A 17,536-nucleotide genomic window follows, 5' to 3' on the forward strand; every position below is an offset into this window, starting at 1 on the left:
GAGGTTCGCTAAGAAATGCTTCGCATTTAATAACTCTAAAGGGCATAATATTTAGGGGATCGAATTGTCAGGTTAGGCGTGCAGAAGCTGCAACGAAAGAAATGGGAGCTAGAACACTTGAGCCAGTGTGAACTAATGCATCTAAGTGCTATGCAATATAAGCATATATGATGGTAAGTACGTTTGCGACAGTTGTTTCATTGCTTTCAGGAAACCCATTCCATTGTATTGATGGCTGTGGCTGACAGCAGTACCTGTTCAGGCTGGTGAATGTGGGTGCACCTGGGAGGTTTAGTGATGGGGGAATCTTGTAAGATTCTCCTATCGGCGAACGACGAGGGCGAGCTCAGCCTACCTCGAGCAGCCACGCTCCCAAGGTCAGGAAGAGTTTGTCCTCACGTGTTCGTTGGCGATGAGGCCTTCCAGTTGCGCCCAGACTTCATGAGGCCACTGCCAGGGAGCCGGACTGCACCTGAGGAGGTGATCTACAACTACCGCCTCAGTCGTGCAAGGTCTGTACCCAGCACATAAAGAACTCTGTGCTGTTAGCACATAAAGAACTCTGAGCTCAATTATGTTCATTGCCTTAACTTTTACGTCTTCGGGGTAGAGCAACTGAGGTGTGGTAAAGAAATCTATTTTTGGTGTTTCTATGTGCCATTTCCTTGTGCAACGGTTGCTGCGGCAAGGAAGAGTTGCCTTGTAATCAGTTCAGGATCAAGCACTAATCTACCCCAAGTTCTTTTTAGGTTATTAAGCGCAAGTACTGAAAAACACCACCATCTGTGCATGCTTCATTGAAGCGATTGTTTCTTACCTATCAGAGTGATTCTCAACAAAGCAAGAATTCTCCCTTATAAATAAATGTGCTATTGATTTTTCAATAAGATATCATCGCGCTTTGCATAGCCAACTTGTGAAACATTTATATTGCTTGCAATTACTGTAACTTCCCTGCTCTAGGTAGACTACAACAGAAATGTTTTTTTTTCTTTTACTCTTTTAACAGGCGCTGTGTGGAAAATGCCTTCGGCATTCTCGTATCCCGCTGGCGGATATAGAGAGTCGCATAAACATGAAGCCTACAAATGTGGAGACCATCGTGAAGGCTACATGCGTGCTGCACAACTTCCTGTCATCCAAAGCTGCATCAACCTACTGTCCTCCGGGCTACGCAGACTTCCAAGACACCTTTGGGACTGTGAGCGGTGGTGCCTGACGACAAGGACCAGAGAGCACTATAGTGTTCGGGTTGGAGAAGCCGAACGCCCGCAACTGTGCCAAAGTGGCCAATGCAGTCAGGCAGGAGTTCATCACGTACTTCAGCGATGAAGGCCAAGTGCCTTGGCAATGGAAGCTGCCCGGAGTTGCCCCACATCAAGCTTCGAGTGGCTAAATCATGCCAGTGCACCGGCAACATAATCGACACAAACGGCCCTTTTCAGGGCTACCGACTTGATGCTTTGGCAGCGAGGTCCTACATTGGTGTTCTCCTCCTCCGTAACCCCTCTTTAATATATAGCATGCTTTGCATTGGACTGTGGCGACAATGGGAACAGCTGCACGGATACGTAGCTCGTGCAAGCTTGTTGAGGAGGGTTGAAGTACACAGTTCCAAAACAGAACTTTATTGCACATTTCCTTCTGTAATAGGATTCCTTGATCAACAGTGATAAGCAAACGTGGTATGCTCAACATTGCACAGCAGCACATAGGAAGGAAATATTTATATGAATTAAGTTGTGAATATTATGACAGAATTTATCACCTGTGCTCTGGTAATGTATAGCAAAATAGAAAAATTGCAACAGAATAAAAAACAAACACATTGCATAGTTTACAACATGTGTAAAAAATATGTGTACATGTGTAAACTCATAAATGATATCTCATTCATGTTTCTTCAAATGAACACATCAGTGACGTTATCGCAGCATGACAAAGTATCAGGCACCATTTGAATGTCTTGAGCAAACAAAAGCAGTTTGCAAACGTGTTATGGTGCACAGATTGTACATACCACTAATATTTGCAATATCACAGTGCTGGCAACATGACTACGTGAACTCGTACAATTACTCATAATAAATGACATGTTACGCAGCAGTAGTATCTTTCCTGGTGCATTATCCGCTGTATGGAATATCAGCCCTCCACTGTGGTGTCCCTCATAATCATATTGTGGTTTTGAGATGTTAAACCCCATGGACATGCCAAGGACTACAGTCGGAACACTCCCGTCATCTCCTGCAAGCTGTTTTTCGCTACAGTGACACAAACAGTTATTACCGATGGATACATGACAACACGTTCCACAAGACACTTCTTCACTTCATACACAGCACTGGCCTAACGTCGCACAGTTAACACAAATATACACAAGTATTATGCCTTAAGGGCTTGAGGCCTGTGTACTTCGACCACCTATCTCAGGTGGTCGAAATTTCCGGAGCCCTCCACTACGGCGTCTCTCATAATCATATCGTGGTTTTGGGACGTTAAACCTCAGATATTATTATTATTATGCCTTAAGGGCAAGTCTATGTCGCAAAAAAAAACAAACAAACCAGATACTACTATCATACTATATATGAGCAACGAAATGTCAGAATGGCTTGTCAAGTTATCGCAGCATTAATTATTACAGATGTACTTGTTAATCGATAGGCTCTACTACAGTTGCCCCGCTTGTGTACTGCGCAATGGTCTGCAGCAACTGCAGCTGCATTACATCAATGAGGTGCGAAGGCACACGTCTCATTTTCTCGGCAAGAAATGCGCCAAATCGTTCGTGTTCATCTGGCTTCTCTGTGATAAACTTTGACAGGCCTTCTACCTCTTCATCATATTTTGAACGCCTGGGGTTGTTTTTTTTTTTTTTTTGGCGGTGGTGGGCGCACACTCGCATCTACACATGGTTCTCTTGTCGCTGCCTCTCGGGAATCAACGGCCACCTCGTTCTCCACGTACATGCCATCGAGAAGCTGCTCCGATGTCTGATTATCACATGGAGCTGTTTCCCGAGGAGGCAGGGGCTCTAAATTCCCACTTGTCTTATAAGGTAAAACGTCGTATGTCTCTCAGCATAATTTTCAACATGTAACGCTAGGTTTTCAGCTGCGACTCACGTGAACATTTTATTTCACTTAATTCATGCCTGTGCTTAAAGTTAACTTCTCTGCATGCTACGTTTGCCGTAAAAATGTTGATTACAAACTTACGGCGTCCCTTCCATTGTGACTTTCAGGAACATCAGGCGAGTAAAAAATATCCATTTTGTCGAGTCGTCCAGCACATCGTCAGCTGGCGCCCCACTCTTCATCGCTCGCGTCCGGTCCTCAAGGACACGCCTGAAGGTGTCTCTCAAGTTCTTCCATCTTGCTTTAACTTCCACAACTACGCATAAATCACTGAGAGTTGTACACCGCGCCAGCGCCGAACACCTTCGTTAGTTTTGGCGTGTACTACGTCGCTTGTACGTACAGCGTATACATTGTGAAAACATCACAACTCACCTGTGGATCCTGTCAAGTTATCACTGTCGCGACGTGCCGTCAAGCCGTATCAGTGACCGCGCGGGACTTGTAGTTCCTATCTCTGAGGTCCCATAAGGCTCGTTCACGCTCGACAACGTCAATGAGGCGCTCATTGTACGCGTTGCGCTCGTCGCCGTTGGTCATGTTGTAGCTGTATTGAGCGCGTCGAAAAGCGCGCGTCGGAAAGCGCGAGTCAAAAAACCAAAAAACACTTGAAAACAACCGGCAGTACGTCACCGATGTACATCCTGTTCCGGTGCTTCGCTATTGGCTGCTTGAGCACAGCACTTCCGGGCGATGGGCGACGGTTTCCAAATGTGAAAAACTGGGCGATCGCGCGAACGTCCTGTTTCGTCGCTCGTCACTGTCGCGTGCATTTTCGCGCTTATGGGGTTCGGCCTTAACCCTTATTCGGTGGGCCTGCATTGAGGCGGTGGCGCAGGGAGGAGAGAGAGCTAACGGCGAGAGGAGCGGTGAAGCACTGCACCTACACTCTACTACACTCTCTCCACACACGCGGGAGCTTCGCCGAGCGCCCACGATGCGAGCGCCCTCACACGCCAGAGCGCACTCTTCTTCTCTACTCACTCTCCGCTACTCCGCCCGCACCACCTGCTCCGGTTGCTAGGGGCGAGGATAAGCGCGCGTGCCGGCAGCTGTTGCTATGGGAGAGGGAGCCCGACTAAGAAATGCATTCGCATTTAAAACACTAAATATATTTTTTCATGTGACGCCTAAAACGCCTGCCCCGAGTTCAGACGCAATAGGAATACCTTACTTTCTAAACGAAGTGGCGCAGCGCTGACTGAAAGCAACACGCACGTGAAACACTGCGTTGAGATCGCTTCACGATAGCCGTGGAATGGACGCGTCCTCGAATGACTAAAACGTCGCTCGCACGATTCATAAGAGCGCTTTTCTTACAAAGGATAGAGCGCCCTATCTCAAGGTATCGCATATTTGAGATTGCTCAGTTATAGAAAAGCACATCGCGAGCCCGCGCGACTTTCCGCGTACAATGTTATGGGATTCATGTACTACAAGAACACTGACGAATGCTATATGCAAATAAAACAGGGTGAGTTTCAACTGAAAAGGTCAGACGATAACATTTAACTAACCTACGTGGCTACAGAAAACCTCACGAAGCTGATATGTGTACGCTGCGGGCTATCATTGAAAGCACGAGTTGGCACGTATTTTCACGTAAATTTCGCATCGCTCAAGACCGAATCAGATTTCTCCTGTCACGGAGGGCCCGGTTTGTTCACTGATGCAGAAAACATGCAAAGTCGTACTGTTCGTTTCTTGCTGGTCTTGGAGAGAGGCAAGGCAGTACCTTGGAGAGAGGTACAGCCTAGTTCCTGGTCAATAATGCAGCTATTTGACAATTTACTTTTTCCGTAGTGATTTGCTTACTACGTTGGACGTATCTGTGCAGCCATCAGTGATGGCACGGCCGAGCTGCTGACCGACATGTGGAGAAGCATGGAACGGCATGTCGCAACATACACAGGACACCCGGGGCTCCACACACATTGTGCCCATGGTGACAGAGTTACTGGCTAGTTCCTGGTCACTAATGCAGCTATTTGACAATTTACTTCCTCCGTAATCAATTGCTTTCTACGTTGGATGCATGTCCTTGTGATGAGGCACAGGTTATGAAAGGCTTAAACTGCGAGCTTTTCTAGAGCTGGATAATAGATCGCTGGCCCCCCACTACGAAATCTAGACGAACTGATGTCCTGTTCTCGAGATTGAGAAAAGGACACACTTACGGGACGCAGAACTATCTTCCGACTAGAGATGAAACTCCTACCTGCGGTAGGTGCAGGGAGGCACTGTCTGTGCTTCACGTCTTACTACAGTGTAGTGAGCTCGAGCCTCAAGAAAAAAAGACACTTCTTAAATATCCCTCTTCATCCCGCGATGTTTTTAGGAAATGACGCGCTTTTTCACCAGTAATCGCTATTAAATTTCCTGAAAGATACCGAAACAGAAGTTATTTGTGCAAGACATTCATAGCAAATCATCTGCAAAAGGATGTTTCTACGCCACAACATCTTAAACGCACGCGTCTACGGCCCGTTGTAAACCAAGGGATTTTTAGACACCAGTGCCCAGCATCACTTCTCCTTGGTACTATTCTTCTCATTGCACAGCTTTTAGATTCATTGCAGACACTTCACATCTTGGTTTTAACGGTTATACGGTTTACGCACTTTGAGTGCACAGTATTTCAGGCCACTTAACAGCCATCTTGCCTTTACCCATTGTCATTGCACCCATCATTGCTTACAGAATATACTTTGTATTAGCGCTTTTTGGCCACAACTGACCCTTACGCCATAAAACACTACATATCCTCAATGCTAGAGACGTGTTCCTTGCATCCGGCTAGTTGTCAATATTTACCATGCAACTCATTGCGGAGTTGTTCGTGGAGCGAAAGCACAGTAACAAAGCAATTAGGCCACAAATGAAACGGATTGGATGCGGCCATGTTGGCTTTTTGGGCACGATTGTTGACGCAGCGCTGGTTTAATTCAAACACGTGCAGGATTTAGCTCACTTCTGATTCGAAACCCATTTTTTGAGTACACGTTACAATCGGGAATTGCCGACTTTTTATTGCAAACGTTTCAAATGTGAAAGACACTTAAGCGTGCCTTACGTTCCCGTGATATTTAGGCGAGTTTTGGTTTCTGGATTTGGCTCTTTTAGAAAAAAAAAACGCCACATCTTTCAATGCAGCTGAACCGTCAGCGTTCAAATAAGCTATTTTCTTAGACAAGACAACCAGTGTTCAAACAAGCCATTTTATTAGAGAAGCTGCGCAGAACGCTCACTTAATTAGAGTTGTGGTTGTGCTGGATTGACCTTAGTGTTTTCCTCACGCACAGTACAACCAATAAAGTTAATGTGCGCTTCAAAGCCACCGTTAGTTTCAGATGGATTGTGGTAGCGGATGCCTCAATTTGCCTCTTGAATATCGCAACTTTTTCCGCCGCGGAAGTTCGGATGTCATATTTTATAATTCTGAAGACCGCATCTGCATCCTTGTGCAAGCTGACGTTGCCCAGGAATTTAAATGGAAAACCAAAAGTGGCAGTGGCCATGTTCTCTGTCAGAGAAACAGCAAAGGCACTGTGGCGCATCAAAAACATGCACAACTAGAGCATCACTGGTGCTCCACGCTGCTGTTTCATCAAAGAGCAAGAAGGCAATCGCCCTCAGAGAAATTTTATGTATGGCAGCGCGAGTGGCTGAATGGTTTCTTTTTGTTCCGTCACAGGCAAAGAAACACCAATGTTCAGTCACGGCGGCCAGGCTGAGCAGGGGTGACAAGTATGGAGATTTATCTTGTCGGTCAGAGTCATCCTTCGCGCAGTTGCTGTTCGTGGTCCCAAGACAGGGGCGTAGCCAGAAATTTTTTCGGGGGGGTTCAACCATACTTTATGTATGTTCGTGCGTGCGTTTGTATGTGTGCGTGTATATATACGCAAGCAAAATTTAAAAATTTCGGGGAAGGGTGGAACAGCTGACTGTGTAAGCAGCTGACTTGCCGTACTCGAATGAGCAATGAGCGGATATGGTTCTGGCCCTAGGTGCATCACGCGGACACAGAAGGCAGGCAGTTAAGCTGTTTCAACGCTGGCATCCAGGTACGCGGCCAAGCTCAATGACCATTGTGCGTACATATGAAACGTTCAAAGAGAATGGGACATTTACTACGAAACGGCACAAACCTTCAGTTTTGGGCGAGGAAGTGGAGAGGGATATCCAGTCCAAGTTTTCTGCAGACCCCTAGGCAAGTGTCCATAGTGCGGGTGCTGAAGCTGGTGTCTCGAAATGTTCGGTGTGGAGAATACTAAAGAGACAACTTCATCCCTTCCACCTGCAGCTGCACCAAGCGTTGGAGCCTCGCGACTTCCAGAATCGCACAGGCTTTGCAAACCGGATCCTAATCAAGACAGAAGAAGACTCAGGCTTCGTTAACAAGGTACTTTGGACTGACGAAGCTAACTTCTCGCGCAATGCTCAAGTGAACATCCACAACGCTCACTATTGGAGTGACAAGAACCCTCACTGGGTTTGGCAGGCGCGTCACCAATATCAGTGGTCTTTCAATGTGTGGTGTGGCATTTACGGTGGTACTATAATCGGACCTGTCTTCTTCGACAGCACACTTACAGGCGAACGATATGTCAACGATATTTTGGATAGACCACTTCAAATATTTCTGTGCGAAGTTCCATTGGCTAGGATTAAAGCTATCTGGTATCAGCATGATGGAGCTCCTGCGCACGGAAGCAGCAAAGCATGCAATTGGCTGGATGAAGTTCTCCCACAGCAGTGGATAGGGCGGCACGGGCCCATTGCTTGGCCAGCAAGGTCTCCAGATTTGAACCCCCTTAATTTTTTTCTTTGGGGGTACGTCAAGAGTCGGGTATACCAAGCACCAACCACAACATCAGGTAATATAAAAGAAAAAGTAAGACAAGTTTGGAACTCCATTCCCGAAACCATGGTCAAGAACGTCACGGAAAATCTGATAAAGAGATGCCAGAGTTGTATTGCAGCAGATGGCGACCTCTTTGAACATGTTTTGTAATCGCGGCTTAGGGCCAAACAACGAAACGTTCCTTTCCTCAGTAAGGAAGCCTTCATTTTGGTGAGGCCGCCTTATGTCACTCTGAAAGCTTCCTCACTGAGGAGCCCTCGGTGAAGGCTTCCTTGGCGCTTCATCAGCTTAAGGTTGCTTTGGGGCTACCTTCGTGCGCCCTTAGGTCCGCTCCTGGCCCTGAACGAGCGCTTCACCTCACAGCTAGCCCACGTGATGCTTGTTTCCGAGGCAACCCTCCCACCCCACCTCTGCGGGGAGACGCGAGCGTGCGTGCACGGTGCCCGGCATGACGCCGCTAATATATATAACGCCGCGCAGTAAAAGAAGAAATGGCGTCGTGGACGGACGGGAGTGCGCCTGCCTTCACGGATTTCTTGAACCGCGCTTGTCATTTCGCATTCGGAGAGGTCTACCGGTATTCACCGGCACTGAGGATAGTTCGCGATGCGGTCAACCTCATGGAATTGTACAATGAAGAAGATTTCGCCTTCAGGTTCCGATTCACCAAGGCGTCTGTCATTGCGATCATGTCGCAACTACAGTTGAAAAAGAACACGGACCGAAGGGGAAGCCCGCTCCCACCGCTGCTGAAGGTGCTCATCACGCTTCGGTTTTACGGCACTGGTGCTATGCAGACAGTGGTTGGCGACCTCGTGCGCATCTCACAGCAGTATGTGTCGCGTTCTGTCTGGGAGATCACCCAGGTCATATGTTTGCGTCTGTTTCCCAAATATGTGCGACTCCCCGATGCAGCAGACGCGAATAATGTGATGGCCCGCTTCTACGCAATTGGCCTGTTTCCAGGTGTAACGGGGTGTACAGACTGCACACACGTCCCGATTGTGAGCCCTGGAGGCGAGAACGCCGAGGTCTTCCGCAACCGCAAGGGATACTTCTCATTTAATGTGCAGGTAAAGTGACGCCATCGTCTCATTTGTCTCTTTTCTTAACCTGTTCCATGTGTGTAACTTTTGCGACAGCGTTGTATAGACGCACGTTTTCAAAGCTGTGCCGTTGCTGTAGAAATAGGGTTGCTTTTGTTGCACATGCCCATGGTGAATACACGCCATTCAGGTACCACTGTCTGTTGCTAATTTTTCTTTTACATATGAAACTTACAGCTTGAGGAAGGTACTGTATTGAATGTGACTTTCTTTTTAATCGCCATTTTTTAAGTACCTTAACTCGCGTTGAACATGGTAATGTGATAAGCAGTAATGTCGCACCCATGACTATGTTGTGCATCAGCAACTTTAAGCAAATAAATTTCAGTAAATATGCACCATCAATGCACTGATCTAAATTGCATAACTGTCACGTACGTTGATAAAAACCAAGGGTTGTGAATGCCTGTTGTATTAGCCACTTTTTATCCGGGCACAGTGTGCTTAACAGTTGCATGAGGGTATGTGGTGGTGAAGTGTACATTTTTAAAATTTTTCAAGTTGCACACATTGAAACATGGCTGTTGCTTTTGTGTGCAAGTATTTCCAAGAAATGCACAATACTTGATTCACAGGCTATCACTGGTCCCGAGCTCCAATTCTTTGATGTAGTTGCCAGTTGGCCTGGGTCCGTGCATGACACCAGAATATTCACCAACAGCAGAGTGATGGCACTCCACGAACGGAAGGCTGTACCTGGCGTTCTCCTTGGTGACCAGGGGTATGCGTACCTACCATTCCTCATAACACCACTCAGGAATCCTCAAACACGTGCAGAAAAGAGGTAACAGCACAGGCACCTCAGCATGGAAATTATAATAGGTGCGCTACTAGGCACATTAGTACTCGAAGTACTAAAATTGCAGTGTCCCTTATGAAAACTAGATTGAAAACCTGCCGTTTTTAACATAAACGTCAAAATTTCTTGGAACAAATGAAGTACCTGCAACTGTAAAGCCCACTGTAAAAACAAAAAGAGAAAATGTATTCCTAGACGCAAGCCGCTTAAATTTTAAATTTGCTCCCATACAAGCATACACATTCTTTATTGCAGTCTCTGAACAGGTTTGTTGTCTGCTGTCCCACAGCCCATTCTTTGTTATATCGAAAAGCATGCTGTACCCATGATGTGCACATGCCAATAACACAGGATGTATTAAAACACATTTAAAATGGAACACCCAAGTTCTTGTCTTCAAAAACAAAGAACTGTTTCTTCCTAATAATTGTGATGACGTATCAGTGGCTGTATCTTGACATGTTCACAATTGCTTTTGCACATATAGCTTGTTGCTCATGCATTATTTGCACATTCTCTCGTTTGGTGCAGGTACAACAAAAGCCAGATAAAAATAAACAGTGTGGAGCGTACATTTGGAGTGTGGAAAAGGCGCTTCGCATGCCTACGGGTAAAGCTGCTGACGGACACTGATCGGTCTGCAGCTATCATAACAGCATGTGCAGCGCTCCACAACATTGCCTGTTTGCGTCGGGACCCATGTCCACTCTCTGATGAAGTAGACCCCGACGTTAATTTACCTGACAACCCTAGCCAAGGAGATCCCGACACTGTTGCTCGTGTGCAAGTACGCAGCTGCTACATCCGCCGGTGTTTTTCCTCTGGGAACACACGGGTCCAGTGCAAACCTGAAGTAATCTACATTCAGGAGCTGTTTCAAAAAAATATGTTCCTGCTATACATCGTCTCTCTTCAGTCTGGTTGACTTTAAAGAGTGCTGCATGCATTTATCCAAGCAGTGTTACTTGCACCGCTGTGGCGTTTCAGTAAATGAAAGGTGTACATGACACAGCTCATATCTTCAAATGACTTTATGAAAACTTCAAAACATCAGCTGAACAGGCACATGTACATTCAGACACTACACTTGGTGACATTTAAATATAACATTTGAGACATCTGGCTTGTTATCTCCAAAACAATGTGAAAACAACTGATGACTTAACAACAACTGCAAGAAATATACTTTGATGACTTAGGAACAACTGCAAGAAATATACTTATGCTTGCTGTTGCATGTTAATGTGACAAGTTTCCAAAATATGCTCTCAGGTATTCCTTTATTGAGAGTCTGCTGCCTGCAGCTGTTTTCTTAGGAACGCCTGCTTCACTTGCTGTACTTTTTCTTTTTCTTTTAAGATCCGAAGCTTGATTTTGTGCTGGATGTTGCAATTTTTTCTTTGCTCCTTCAAGGTGCTGATTTTGATCTCATGCTCTTCTCTCATACACTGCATTCTTTGATTGTGCTCCATTTTTTATGTTTTTTATCTGCTTTTATAGCATCAAGGCGAGCCTCGAGTTCTACGTCGAGTGTGTGCTGCAACAGAGACAGCCTGCCTCCGCGGACATTCCGCACACTTGACCCAGCTGTTGCCGCTTGACTTTGTGCACCTGGCTCAGCAGCTTCCTCTTGGCTCATGTCCGCATCGACTTCGGGATCGTCCAAGCATAACCTATCTTCACCAACCACGGATGGTGTGCAAGAGCTCTGCAGCATTGACTGCATAGCTGCTATGTCGGTTTGGCTGAGTTCTTCTGTTCGGTCTGCAATAAAAGTGTTGTTTCCTCCATGAAAGACAAGCAAAAAAATGTGAGGGCATTACAGGGTGGCAGTGCAGATAAATCGGACAGGAATCTGCATGCATTGCCTCATCACGACAGTGTGTAAGCACAACCGCTTTTCGTGACCTGTGGTGTGCTAGAAACGCTCACGTTGCCTGCAGAGGTTTCTACCTCCGTGGCCTTATTATCGAGTTCGCAGAAGGCGACATACCTTCATCACTGTCAGCTGGTCCATTTTCACAGATCATCCCGTTCAGAATTTCCGACGCGCTTTGGGCTGCTGGCGTGGCAAGCGGGCGGTCGCTGTCGAAAGGATTTGTTACCCGCGTGGTCAGGTGCGGAACGATGGATTCGATCTGCGCGAGCCTTTCGTCCATAGGCGGTGGTGGGGGGACGCCTCCTGCAAATACCCCAAAACTCGTAGCACCGGCGACCTTTTACAGAGAAGGGAAACATACCTGTAGTGAGGACGTCACGAATTTGCTTCGCTTTCTCCCGCTTCCACCTTTGCTTCATGTTATCCCACAGCTTCTTTAGCTGCTTGACGTCCCGGGGCGCACAAAGGGCCTGCTGTTGAATTCCGTGCACAGTTTTTCCCATGCCTTGGCTTTTGCATTGATGGATATTGCGTCCGTACGCTTATTTTCGATGACGGTCTTGTATTTCAGCACAAGGTCCTGGACGAGATCTTTCTCGTCTTCGGAGAAGGGTGTTTTCGCAGGCATGTCTGACTCGTGAAGCGCGTTTAGACTGACAGCGTTTAAAGAGGCGGGAGTTTCAGTGTTGCTAGAACGCACCACGTTTTGCGCTCGACTACGGTGGCTTTTCACATTTCGTAATCGCAGTTGGAAGAAAGCGTACACGCGTCTCTATATTAACACTTCAATTTGGAAGTGATGTGGTGACCCAACATTTTTCTACGGAATAAACGCTTGTGAGCAAAGCTTATATTCGATAATCTCGAACGCAGGAGCGCGGCAACCATTCCTCCCGCGAGGACGGGTGAAGGCAGCTTTCAGAGTACGCTTGCTTCCTCCGTCGGTACTTGGCTGTAAGGAGGCCTCACGTAAGGTGAGGAAGCGGTCTAAGGAAAGGAACGTTTCGTTGTTTGGCCCTTAATTTTACGAGCACCGATCACTGAAAAAAAAAAAGTCTCCTCATGCCGTTCGCCCACCCACCGCCACCCGTCACTAGCTTCACGTCGTCGCCTCCTTTTACGCATCTCAAGTTCAAAAGAGACAATAAAGCTATTTTCGTGTTTATTTATCCGTCTTGGACGCTTATCTCTGCAGCGCTCGGCCAGCAGCGCGCATTTGCACCGTCATTCAACGAAAGACGGACGTCCGAACATCGGCCACTTTCAAAGAACCCTGTCGCTTCCCCAAGGCAGTAAAGGCGACCTTGTTCACCGGTTGCACGCTTGAGAGCAGCACTATAGCAGTGCGCTCGCGGTCCGGGACGTGGCTTCTTTTCAAATTTCGCGAGCTTTCTTTACCACGCAGAAAAAATAACAGCGCGAGACGTATCGTACAGGAAACAATTCAGTCCGTGGTTTCTAAAAGTGCTCTACAGCTCAGTGTTCATATTTTGGGTTTCAGCCAATAATTAAAAAATTCAGTAATTAAAAATAATTAAATAATTAGTTTAGGGGAAAATAAAAAAATAGCCTGAGTATCTATATGCTAGTGCGAGTACTATACGTTTTGTTTCATTTGTCTCTGAAGTGCCTTTCATTTTCAAAGTCTTGGCTCAAGTTATGTGGGACAACCTGTATATATTATACAGGGTATGTCCGAAAAGTGATAATAATGAGTAGGTTGAAAAAGATGTATTGATCAGATCAGTGAAACACAAAGGTTTCAAAAGAGGCTCCTGCTGCGGCGATACATTGCTTCCAGTGAGATTTCCAAGCGTCGAAGGCGTAAAAGTGGGTCGCTTGCGGAATGTCCTTTAGAGCCTCGGTGCAAGCCTCTTTGACTTTGTCAACTGTTCCGAAATGATGCCCTTTCGTGAGAGTTTTGAAGCGCGCAAACAAAAGGAAGTCTGGAGGAGCGATGTCAGGAGTGCAGGGCAGCTGGGGAACCCTTGACACCTTTGAATCGTCCAGGAGGCGCGTCAAGGCGAAGGCGGTGAGGATTGGCGCGTTGCCATCGGTGATGGTCGTTGACGGCCGTCCAGCGCGGGTTTCATCGCTGACCTCTTTACGACCTTTTAAAAAGGCTTGAAGGCGCCGGTACACTTGACGTTATCACGAACAATTATCACCAAAAGCCTTTATCATAGCAAGTTTCCACTTAAAATTTGTCGAGTTTCACACAAAACTTGATGTTCCAACGTGCGCTGCATTGCGGCTGGCACGGCAAATGCAAACGAGTTTCACGGAAAGGTATCTCCTTACTTTCCAGATGGTAGAAAGTGACAGTGCCACTACACGTGCTAAGCCATCTTTTCCCTCCACCATCATTAAGTGGTGCTAGCTGTTGTGAGGTATAGACACTTTACAATTTAATCATTGACAGTACTTGTCGGACAAACCCTGCACACACACACACACACACACACACACACACACACACACACACACACACACACAATTGCCGACCATTTATTCGGACGCTGCAAATTCGGACTTTCTCGCTTAAGGCCGAGACAGACGGTACGATTTTCCATCCGATGCGACGTGCGGCATCGGATGTTCGGCATGCGGCGTACGACGTTTCGAGACACATGCAGCCAAACATTGCCGGTTTGCCGGACAGTTGATGCTCCGCCCTTCGCAGCGTTGCCTGACTGGCAATGTAATAACAAAATAAAAGACACAAAAGTAAATGTTTTTACGGGCTTCAACGTAATCAAATATTGAAAAAAAAAGCACAGCTGCAGTCATTGTAATTATTTTGATAAATATACCCAATTCGTACACGCAGAGCTGCGCAACGATGACTCAATTTGGAGTGATTCGCTTCGAGAAGTTGGCAACGATCGCAGTTAGCGGTACTATGCGGTGCTTTCGATTGCGATAGCCTCTTGATTCTAGCCACTGTACTTTTGGGTCATGCTGGGCTGCATTCTTTGTGGCTGTTAAGCATCGTGTTGACAAAGCGCCAAAAAAGACTCCTGCTGCTCAAAAAAAAAAAAAAAACAGACGATATTAATTCAAAACATCCTTGAGGACGAACGCCAGAGATGGTGGGTTCGACCGTCGTGGAGAACGCGCCACGCCGAGAGTGAATTCTTCACTATGGTGTGTATGCTACTTAAGTACATCGCTGGTTGTGCACGCATTGCTGAAACATTCTGCTGCACGCTAAAACAAAACATCAATAAAACATGAGATAGTTCCTCCAACGAGCAATAAATGGGCACGTACGATTCGTTATTTTCTGAAAGCGTGTTGACTGAACAGGTTCTCGTCTTCTTTGTTTAGTGGTTTTATGTCAGCACGTTCCTCAAAAATAACTCGACCTTCGACGGTGCTAGTAAACTGGTGATTTGGAAGTGTTCACGACGACAAAGGACACACGACAGCCTTTCACTCCTAGCGGCCAAGTTAATCATTGTTGTGACTACTATTAATTCTCTCGTCGTCTCTGCCACCCTTTGCCCCCCCCCCCCCCCCACACACACACACAGAACTGGAACCACAGTTTTTCGTGCTTGATTCGTAATTGTACAGATGATCTGAACTTGCATGGAAGTTGCGTGTCGCCGGCCACTTTTCCTAGAGTGAACTTTTGGGCAATCAGTGCACAACAGTTTTTTTTTTTAAGATGTTCAAATGTGCTTGTGACTGCTACAGCAATGATTATTAACTAGGTCTCCTGAGACTGACACTGGAACATGATAGGTGTATTTAACTTAGTTTGGATGGAGCTTGTAAGCAGCACATACGCAATACAGGACAAATATTTTAGAAGTGCTGAGTTCGGAATATGCTGCAGGCTTAAGTCCACTCTCCCGATCGGAAGGGCGAGCTGACTCGTCGCCGGTTTGTTTACGTTTCACGCGGCAACCCCCCTCCCTCCTTCCACCAAAGGAGAGCGCGTTCGCGTCGTCTGCTGCTGCTACGAACATCACACGGCAGCAGTATGAAGCACCGCAAGAAAAGCCGCGCCCCTTTGCTCACAACAGCTGCGTGCTGGGGCCGCTTTCGGAACAGTTCCCGGCGCTACCTTCCACAGGGGCCCCCCAAGCGGCACGGAGCTCTGTGCACCGCAGGTGCCGACCCCTGCTGGAGGGAAGAAACATCGTCCTCCTGCTATCGAGAGCGGCCCCCCCACACGGCCTACTGCACGCCCAGGGCCCTCCTCCGTACAGGAGACCATCCTGTACAGGCCGGCCGGGAAAAACATCAGCTTCCGGTCAGCAGCGCAGGAAAACATCTCCTCACAGCTGATGCTTATTGAGGGCTGTCACCGCGTCCGCGTCAACTACAAGCGCAACGTTGTCGCGGTCGACACCATCGCGGGAGCAGCCCTCGAGCCCCTCCTGGCGATCACAAGCATCTGCGACATACCAGTGCGCTCGAAAGTCGCATCAACCGGCACCGCCAGTGGAGCTACCGGTGTTCAGGACCCTGCCGCCTTCGACGAGCTCGTCACCTCCCTGAGCGCGGCCGTTGACGCCGAACGGCCCGTACCAAGCGAGGAGACACAGGCGGCCAGTAGGCAAGAATGCACGGGCGCGGAATTGGGTCCCCCAACCTCTCAGGAGGGCCATACCATCATCTTCAGACCGGTCGGGAAAAAAACACACTTCCTGGCCGCGTCGAGGACTCAATTGCCGCGTTCCTCTCAGGTTTTCCGGCAACGAAATGCGTCCGCGTTAATCACCGGCGCAACCTCGTCGCCGTTGACACCGAGGCGGCCGCAGACGTGACGAGGCTGATGACAATCCAAACAATTGTTGACGTTCCCGTCCGAGCTAAACTCCTCGCCTACAACACATGTGTAGGAGTGGTCTTCGGTGTTTACACGACCATTGAGCTGGATGAACTCTCATCTAACATCGTTTCGCCAGCTCCTGTCATCTCGTGCCTTCGCAGGGGAAACTCCCTGCACGTCACATTCATGGGAACGGAGGTGCCCTCAGAGCTCTACCTCTTTAAGCAGCGAAGGCCGATTCGGGCTCGCCTGCCGCGTCCCCTTCAATGTGTGCGCTGCGGTCAATACGGGCACGCCACAGCGACCTGCACACGCAATGGTCGCTGCCTGCGCTGCGGCAAGAACCACACCGACGTCCCGTGCACGGCGGAACATCCACGATGCGTCAACTGTCAGGGCATGCACGCTTCTAACGAGCCGCGCTGTCCCTCGTGGCAGCTACAGCGACAGGCAGCGTTCATCCTTGCGTCGTCCAACGGCAAAATCACGCGCCGCCAGGCGCTAGACCGTGCCAGGACCGCGGCCAAGGCCAAGCAGGATGGAATCACGGCAGCTAACACCTCCGCTACACGCGTGGGTCACTCTTATGCAGCGGCGGCCGGCATCTCCACAACAGCACGTCCTACCGGCAGCAAAAGCCCTCCAGCTGGTCCTGCTCCTGCTCGCGAGAACGTCTCCGCCATCTCCGTCCTAGCGGCAGCTGTCCGAGCCGTGCTGGAATGTTTACCTCCTGATTCCCCCGTTCGCCACCTCTGTGTAGCGGCACTGGCGACACAGCAAGCGCTCACCAACAATGGCGAGTAAAAACTGTGCACGGCGGCCGCGCATCCTTCAGTGGAACTGTCGATCCTTGCGCCGCCGTCACAGTGAGCTCGTTGAGCACCTCCGTCTCAACGAGTTCGACGTCATCGCACTCCAGGAAGCCCGTGTGCGCGACAACGAGTGCAGACTTCCTGGGTTCA

The 17,536-nt window shown here is 48.2% G+C and overlaps 2 protein-coding genes and 1 pseudogene across 2 annotated transcripts; 2 read left to right on the top strand and 1 right to left on the bottom strand.

Moving 5' to 3' along the window:
• Window positions 1-167: 167 nt before the first annotated feature.
• On the top strand, window positions 168-2,339 carry LOC125757376 (uncharacterized; annotated as a pseudogene).
• A 5,817-nt stretch (window positions 2,340-8,156) lies between these two features.
• On the top strand, window positions 8,157-10,517 carry LOC119383712 (putative nuclease HARBI1). Its single transcript, XM_049412633.1, has 2 exons — window positions 8,157-9,077; window positions 9,686-10,517. Exons 1-2 carry the CDS (start codon window positions 8,496-8,498, stop codon window positions 9,896-9,898), a joined length of 795 nt encoding a protein of 264 aa, XP_049268590.1. The 5' UTR covers window positions 8,157-8,495; the 3' UTR covers window positions 9,899-10,517.
• A 405-nt stretch (window positions 10,518-10,922) lies between these two features.
• On the bottom strand, window positions 10,923-12,446 carry LOC125757226 (uncharacterized). The gene is made up of 4 exons (XM_049412634.1): window positions 12,150-12,446; window positions 11,903-12,091; window positions 11,113-11,673; window positions 10,923-11,069 (listed from the first exon to the last, which is right to left on the bottom strand). Exons 1-3 carry the CDS (start codon window positions 12,289-12,291, stop codon window positions 11,351-11,353), a joined length of 654 nt encoding a protein of 217 aa, XP_049268591.1. The 5' UTR covers window positions 12,292-12,446; the 3' UTR covers window positions 10,923-11,069; window positions 11,113-11,350.
• Window positions 12,447-17,536: the final 5,090 nt, after the last annotated feature.

The sequence above is a fragment of the Rhipicephalus sanguineus genome, chromosome 2 (assembly GCF_013339695.2).
Source record: "Rhipicephalus sanguineus isolate Rsan-2018 chromosome 2, BIME_Rsan_1.4, whole genome shotgun sequence".
NCBI classification, from domain to species: domain Eukaryota; kingdom Metazoa; phylum Arthropoda; class Arachnida; order Ixodida; family Ixodidae; genus Rhipicephalus; species Rhipicephalus sanguineus.

Excerpts from the sequence above, each read along its gene's own strand:
- LOC119383712 (XM_049412633.1), top strand. The coding sequence starts at position 8,496 with ATGGCGTCGTGGACGGACGGGAGTGCGCCTGCCTTCACGGATTTCTTG. Across the intron at positions 9,078-9,685 it reads ACTTCTCATTTAATGTGCAG|GCTATCACTGGTCCCGAGCT; the intron begins GTAAAGTGACGC and ends CTTGATTCACAG.
- LOC125757226 (XM_049412634.1), bottom strand. The coding sequence starts at position 12,291 with ATGGGAAAAACTGTGCACGGAATTCAACAGCAGGCCCTTTGTGCGCCC. Across the intron at positions 12,092-12,149 it reads TCGTGACGTCCTCACTACAG|GAGGCGTCCCCCCACCACCG; the intron begins GTATGTTTCCCT and ends GGGTATTTGCAG. Across the intron at positions 11,674-11,902 it reads ACCAGCTGACAGTGATGAAG|ACCGAACAGAAGAACTCAGC; the intron begins GTATGTCGCCTT and ends CTTTTATTGCAG.